At 42.0% G+C, this 7,217-nt stretch overlaps 1 protein-coding gene across 1 annotated transcript in view; it reads left to right on the top strand.

Annotated features, from left to right (window-relative positions):
* The first annotated feature begins 408 nt into the window (after positions 1–408).
* Positions 409–7,217, top strand: part of TTLL7 (tubulin tyrosine ligase like 7) — a 135,310-nt gene continuing 128,501 nt past the window's right edge. The window contains 1 exon segment of the mRNA XM_033225406.1: positions 409–859. Coding sequence (XP_033081297.1) covers positions 611–859 — 249 coding nt within the window. The 5' untranslated portion in view covers positions 409–610.

Genomic DNA, 7,217 nt, shown 5'->3' with positions numbered 1-7,217 from the left:
TTTTACAACTGCCGTGGTTCACCATTTGCTTAGCAGGAACTCTAGGTCAGAGCTGTCCCCCAGCACCTGCGGGATGGGGCCCCACCTGATTTCATTTCCTAACTTTCGAGCTGGCCTCAGATACCCGTTTATTCTTTGCTTCACAAAGATGCTTAGATAAAAGAGCTGAAGACTCCCTTCAAAGGTTCAAGAGGCTCCACGTTTTGTGGGAAGATGTCTGTGGTCAGACAGGCAGGAGGATTGGGCGCCTCGGAGCCGGGAGGTAGAGAGAAGTAGGAGGAGGCGCTCAGGCCAGCGCCTCTCGCATCTCTGAGGAGGGGCGCCGCCCAGGCGCTCGCGTTGCTAAGTCCTCTGCTTGCCGCGTTCTAAAGGAGCCCCGAGCGGGACCAAGGCAAACGGGGAGGGGGGTGTGGCGCGGGAAAACTCGAGCAGTGTCTTCAGTAAACCCCCAGAAGAGGCAGCGGCCCCTTCGTTGATCACTCTTGTGTACAAGACCTCCTGACTCCGATGGGGCAGAGGATTCCCCGCGTCCTTGATTCCTCCCAACCATCGCCGGCCCCAGGCACCCGCGCCTCTCGGTACGTCGTGCACCCCCGGCCGCAGCAGGCGAATGGTCTGGCCCAGCGGTAGCCACCACCCGCTTGGGCAGCGACAGCTGTTCCAGGCGCTCCGTGTCGAGCACCGGAGTCCGGAGCCGCGGCTGCCACTGGCGGTGGGCGGGCGGAGGAGAGCACCGGACCACCAGCACAGGCTGCCGAGTCCGGGCGGCCGCCCGCGTGGAAGCCGCGAGACGCGGGAACAGCTGGGGGACCCCCCGCAGCGGGGACGCGAGGACTTGGGCTGGGCTTTCCTCACCCTGGTGAGTACCTGCTGCCGCCATCCTCCCCCGATCACCTTCCATGTCCCCACGCCCCCAAAGGCTCCACCCCGCCCCTCTTTCTGTGCCCCCATCCCCGGACTGTCACTGCTCTGGGGACACCGTCCCCGCTGGGAGCCGCGGAACCGGGAGCTGCTGCGTTCGTGCAAATGATTCAGCACCATTCGTGCGCTGAGAGGTTTGGGCAGAATGGGGGAGGGAGAGGGCGGAGGGGACGGGGTCAGTTGCCGTGATCTCAGCTCAGTTTTTAGGCACCAGATGGGAGACTCCGGCGGGCGGGGTCGGGTTGGGTGAACGAGGAGGCTCCCTGCTGGTTTATTCTGTAATTCCGTCGTTTTCCCACATCTTGGTATAAGCCTCCGCGAGTACGCGGGGCATTCTTGAAAGTGTGTCAGATTAATGCCCGTTTCAAACATGCGAGTGAAGTCTAGGGCCCTTGTCGATGTCTCTCACTTTCTACATGTCTTGCTCTATTGGATGCCTGACTCATGCCATCATCCTCTTTTATCACATCGCAGGGTTCCCTCAACTGATGTGAAAGTTGCCTTGTATTCTGGATGGGTTTGATTGAACCTGCCATAGAAAGAAAAGATTTATGAGAGGTAGGAAATAGTACCTTCATAATCTGGGCACTTACTTTTATATATCATATTTTATTAAGTTATAATCCAGAACCAAATGTGTAAACTGAGGAGCAGGGAAGTTAAATTGCATTCTCAAGGTCACAGAGCAGGAATTCGAATACAGGTTTTCCTGACTCTATAGTCCATGGACTTTCCACTGTATTAATGAAGTGTGTCCAAGTGTGTGTGTGTGTGTATGCTCTATTATATACATATATACATATATATGATCTATTAGATATTAAACAGAATTAATTGAGGAGTAATCTCAACAGCAACAGCAACCTGTAAACTTTCTGCATATGCAATTATTGCTCCTTCAATATGAAAGAAAGATGTTTGAATCATGTGAAAAAATCTATTTTCTTAGAAAGCATATGGCAAAAAATACGTGAACAACACTACATAGGAGAGTGAGGTCATAACAGGAGATGTTCAGCAAATTTTTGGCAGTGATATGTGGTGGATGCTCAAGTGTTGGAGATGTCGATTAAAAAAGTAAGAACTCTGGAAATCTTTTTCTTTCTTAAATGTTACGGAGACATTTACAGTTACAATAGTCAATTAGTTCATGAGGTATGCGACTGAACTGCACCCCACAATAGGGTGACAGGTGAACCCATACTAAGATAATGTTATTTGATTCATTACAACTCTGTGATTTTGCATAACAGGTGATAACTGCATTTTACAGACTAAGGAACAAAATTCAGAGAAGGTTCAAGACCACTCAATAAGCCATGGAATTTGAACAAGCCTTGATTCTTAGTTCAGAAATATGAGTGTTGTAGTAAAATGTAGTTCTTATATAGTGGGAAACTGAATTAGTTTGTTGTCACCCTGCCCATAAGAGTCAACAATTATATTGACCTTCTATGCTTCTTCTGTAAAAATAATGGATGCTAGGTCTTTCTTTGCCTGTTGATGGGTTCTTTGACTTGCTTTCATTAGTGACTTATGGGTTTCTCTTAAGAAATGCATCTCTTGTTTATGTCTCAGGAGGCAGGTTGCTATAGTACAGATGCTCATTATCTCTAAATACTCACATAGTATTGATGGTAGGCAGGAACAGAGTCATCTTTGTCATTTCTAAAGTATTGAACCATTTACATTGGAGAATTCTTTTTCAAGTTAATAGGGATATTGATAAAGTCCACTGCCTAAATAAGGACATAAAATGGAGGCATAAATTTATATTTGTTGTTCAAACAAGAGTATTAGAAGTGGGGTCTTGTGAAGAGTCTTGAGTTTGATTCCTAAAAGGTCATTTCATTTTGCTCTTTACATAGCTATAACCTATATCCTGAAAATCTTGCAATCCAATCTGTTTAATCCTAAGGGGGACAGCAGAACTGGTATGAATGAATAAGCAAAAATACAATACAATACCACTGCTATTAAAAAAAAAAAAGGAAAGTGCATGTCCTGATGATGGATGGTCAGCAGCAACATTTTAAAACAGAGGCAGCACATTTTACTTAGATGACATCACTGAGGGTATGAATATAATACCAACTTGGCTTTAGAACTACTCTCTCTCCTCTCTCTGTCCAATGACTACAGTCTGCAAACCATCTAAATTCCACACTTCAAGGAACTTAAAGTCTGGCAGGGGAAATTTTTACTTAAATATGAGTAATTAACAAATAATTTAGAATTGGCTTAATACCAGAAAAAGGTGTTGCAGACCTAACTGCTATAGCAATACCTTAAGAGAAAGGAGAAATAGTAGAGCCTTGGATGATCAGGGGATCAGGAAGATCTTCATGGGTTGAAGTGAGTTAAATCAGTCTCAGAGATTGGGAGGATTCTGATAGGCAAAGAGAATGCCAAATAAAGGTTCAGCTAAGAAGTGCCCATCTACTGTTTGGATACATGGTGAAAGGTCATGAAGAAAGTTGAATGTCAGATAGTGAGATCTGTTTCTGATCTGTTAATCATTTCTCTTTCTTGCATTCTCCATATCCTTTGCCCCGAGTCCCCTTCCAGGAAATGGTCTGTTTCCTGGGTACTAAAAGGATTGTCAACTAAACCCAGAAAAAGTTTTCTGTGCAAGTACAATTTTTCCTCTTCCAAAGGAATTTGCCTTTTAGCTCTGACCCCCATTAGATAATTATGAACAATTTGGAAACTATAAGAATATAAAAAGGAAAAAAACACCCTCATAATCTCACCAACTAAAGACACTCACTATTCATTTTTGACATGTTTCGTTCCATTTTTTTCATGTGTAGTTTTATGGTATCTATATTACTTTTACATTATTTTAAAATTTAAAATTCTATAACTTTAGTTTTCATTTAATTACAGTTGGGCTTATTACTAGGTTTAAAGTGCCTAAAAGCAGGCTTAAAAATGCCTACATAATTTTCCATTTGGTAGATGTATTATTCCCTATTGTTGTCACTATTGATGACATCATAATAAACAATGATTGATGATAATAATAGCACTATGATGAACATCTTTGTGCATATGTTCTTTTTTGTGTTTTGAATATTAGTTCCTTAGCACAGAGTCTCAGAAATAAAATTTCTGGGTTAAAGGCTATGAGGTCTTGAAGTTGCACTTTTTTAAGCAAATTTTGAAACTACTGCGTTCTTATATTAGGCCATTCTTGCATTGCTATAAATAAATACCTGAAACTAGGTAATTTATAAGAAAAGAGGTTTATTTGGCTCACAGTTCTGCAGGCTGTACTGGAAGCATAGCAGCATCTGCTTCTGGGGAGGCCTTAGAAAGCTTCCAACCATGTTGAAGGGGAAGGGGGAGCAGGCACGTCACATAGCAGAAAGCAGGAGCAAGAGAGAGAGTGAGGGGGTGGTGCCACACACCTTAAATGACCAGATCTTGTGAGAACTCAGAGTGAGTGCTCACTTATCACCAACGGGATGTGCTAAGCCATTCATGATGGATATGTCCCCAGGATTCAAATATTTGCCACCAGGCCCCACCTCCAACACTGGGGAATAAAATTCAACATGAGATTTGGATGGGGACCCATATCCAAACTATATCAATTCCCCATGTTCACTTTGGAACACTTATATGTTGATTATAGAATATTTGCATATTAATAATTAATAACACCCAATCTTGTCTGTGGCTCCTCAGATTATACTCTTCCAAGCAACTTCTTTTGATTAGACTAAAGACTGATTAAATCATGGGGACTGAGAGAAAGGCAGGCAGTTGGTGTTACTGAGAAGAGAAGATACTAAGTTGGAGAACAGGCTTGGTGGGAGTGAGTAAGAGTTTATAGTCAGAGAAGGAGAATATGTGATAATGTGATAGACTACTTTCTGGTCCCAGTGTTGTATTTGTGGACTTCAGCTATAAACCTCTGCATTCTCTCACCCACAACACACATATCTATCTCCTTCAAATTTCAGCTTCTTCCATCCTCCTGTATCAGATTCCCAGTCTCCAGCTTCGGGGTCCTGATATTGCAAGGCACAGCTGTGAGCTCACTTTTGCACTCCAATTTGGGGAATTCACAAAGGTGAGAGCAGGGAACTCTGCTTAGATCTGAGCAGAAGTCCTGGGTACAAGGTATAAGGTATGAGGGAGGGACACTTGACAGACATTAAAGACCTCTGCTGCCTCCCCTGTACATTTGCCAGAGATGACCTTTGAGCACAGTGATTGTCAGATGCATAAAGTTCCCAACATCTCTTCTCAGCATTCAGATGCTTCTCCTCCCCTTGTTCCCAGTATCCTTCCACCAGAGGAAATTCCCCTCATGGAGGAGAGGGACTGCGCTTCAGTTTCCTCTATCCATTTTAGGGATACAGGGCCCTACTTTCTTGCAATGAGAAGGGCTGGGGCCCACTGTTGGACAGGTACTTTGGGCTCCTGACTTGCTCCTCTAGGTTCTCAAGTGAGCTTCCTCACTGTCCTGCCTCTACTCTCTTTCAAGGCTGGGAATCCATTGAGGTCACAAGGCTGGGAATCCATTGAGGTAGGCAGGCCATTAAGTGTCTATGACAGCCAGTGGAAGCAGAGCCAAGGCAGATGCATGTGCCTGAGGGCACAACTAGGGAACAGAGAGGCAGGTTCTTATGCTATGCTATCCGTCTTGAGAGACTTGAAACAATGAAAACAAAAGCATCACATTATAAACCAAAAAGAGGATTCCCACCCCACTTTTCAGGTCCTGAAAGAGGATTTCTGATAGAAGCTGGACATTAACATAGGCAGAGTATTTTAGGCAGAATTTGTCCTGTGTTTAGTTGAAACCTATTATTAAAAAGTTTGTAAGCTCTTAGAAGGTGGTAAATCTGTCTCCATTTCTCTCAGGCATTATCTGTCAAAGTTGAAGTGAGCTTAGCAAACATTTTTCCAGGAGTTAAGTTAAAGTAGAAAAGTTAAATAAGCTTGACTATTCTCCGCTAATCTTTATTTCTGTTATTTCCCATTTGACATTTATCTGTTAACACACTTCTGCCCATAGTACACACAGTAGTTGACAGAGCCAAGGTATTGGAATTGTTTTGGCTCTGGGAAGGTGAGTGATAAGTAAAATTTCCCCTTTTTACTTTCACTTTTTACTTGCAAGCAACTACTTGGCTTATGTTTTCTTTGAAGGTTTAGAGTTAATTAGTCCAGCATTCACTGGGTCTTCTCTGTGGCTGATCCAAAGGTCTCTGATCCTTTCTTTTGAAATTGGTGAAATTGTTGGTCTACTGGGCATATGGAACCATCCACATTGTTTGCTTTTTCTTTTTCTTTTTTTAATTATACGTGCAGGTTTGTTACTCGTCATTTACATTAGGTATATCTCCTAATGCTATCCCTCCCCCTCCCCCCACCTCACAACCTTTGCTTTTTCTAAATTGTGCTGTAGCACCTGAGCTTTCTAACTTCTGTGTTATTTTTGTCTTTCTGCTTAGTTATGTGTAGTGGAACAGTATATTTGACAAAGGATTATTTAGAACATTTTCATCTCTCTTACCCCCTATTTTGCAGAATGTGAGCTGGCACCATGTCTAATTCAACATAATGGCAGTAGCTGTTTTTATAAACATTTTCCTCCCTCTTCCATTAGTGTATATGTAGTGAATTTGGCTTTTTAAAGTAAATTGAGCATTTTTAGATTTGGAAGGTGGCTCAGCAGTAATCTAGGCAGCAGCTTCAAGACCATTTCAATGCTATTTGTTGGATTGGAATTTTCAGGATGCTTAGCTATACCTCCAAGGTAGGACTATTTTTGTTTTGTAAGTGAAATGACTCCTCTTAAACTTTATTGTGTAAAATCTGCTTTAATTGATGTGGTCCTAACACAATGTCATAATGTAAAATGTTGGTAGAAAAAGTTAGCATCTTTGGGTTTAATTTGAATGATTGCATTCGATGGGAAAATTGTCATGTGTATTTTGTCACTACTATTATTTAAAAATCTATTTTTTTCAAGGTACTTAACAAATAAAATCTATGACCATGTGTGATATTCATAGTGATTGCTGAAAATCAGGACAGTAATTTTAGCACACATCTTAGTCTATATTTAGAATCAGTCAGTCTGCAGTTAACAAACAAATACATGCTAGTTGTTTTATGGAGAGAAAAGCTAGAAACTAAATATTTCCAAAAAAAAAAAAAAAAAAGAACCTGAATACTTTCTATAACCAGTTTTAATATTTATGAAACCAGATGGGGACATTTTCATTTATCTTTAGGTTTGATCACATCCAAGATGATAATTTTTTTAGCATCTT

The sequence above is a fragment of the Trachypithecus francoisi genome, unplaced genomic scaffold, assembly GCF_009764315.1.
Source record: "Trachypithecus francoisi isolate TF-2019V2 unplaced genomic scaffold, Tfra_2.0 Lachesis_group12, whole genome shotgun sequence".
In the NCBI taxonomy this organism is placed as follows: domain Eukaryota; kingdom Metazoa; phylum Chordata; class Mammalia; order Primates; family Cercopithecidae; genus Trachypithecus; species Trachypithecus francoisi.
This window is presented reverse-complemented; position numbering and strand designations above follow the sequence as displayed.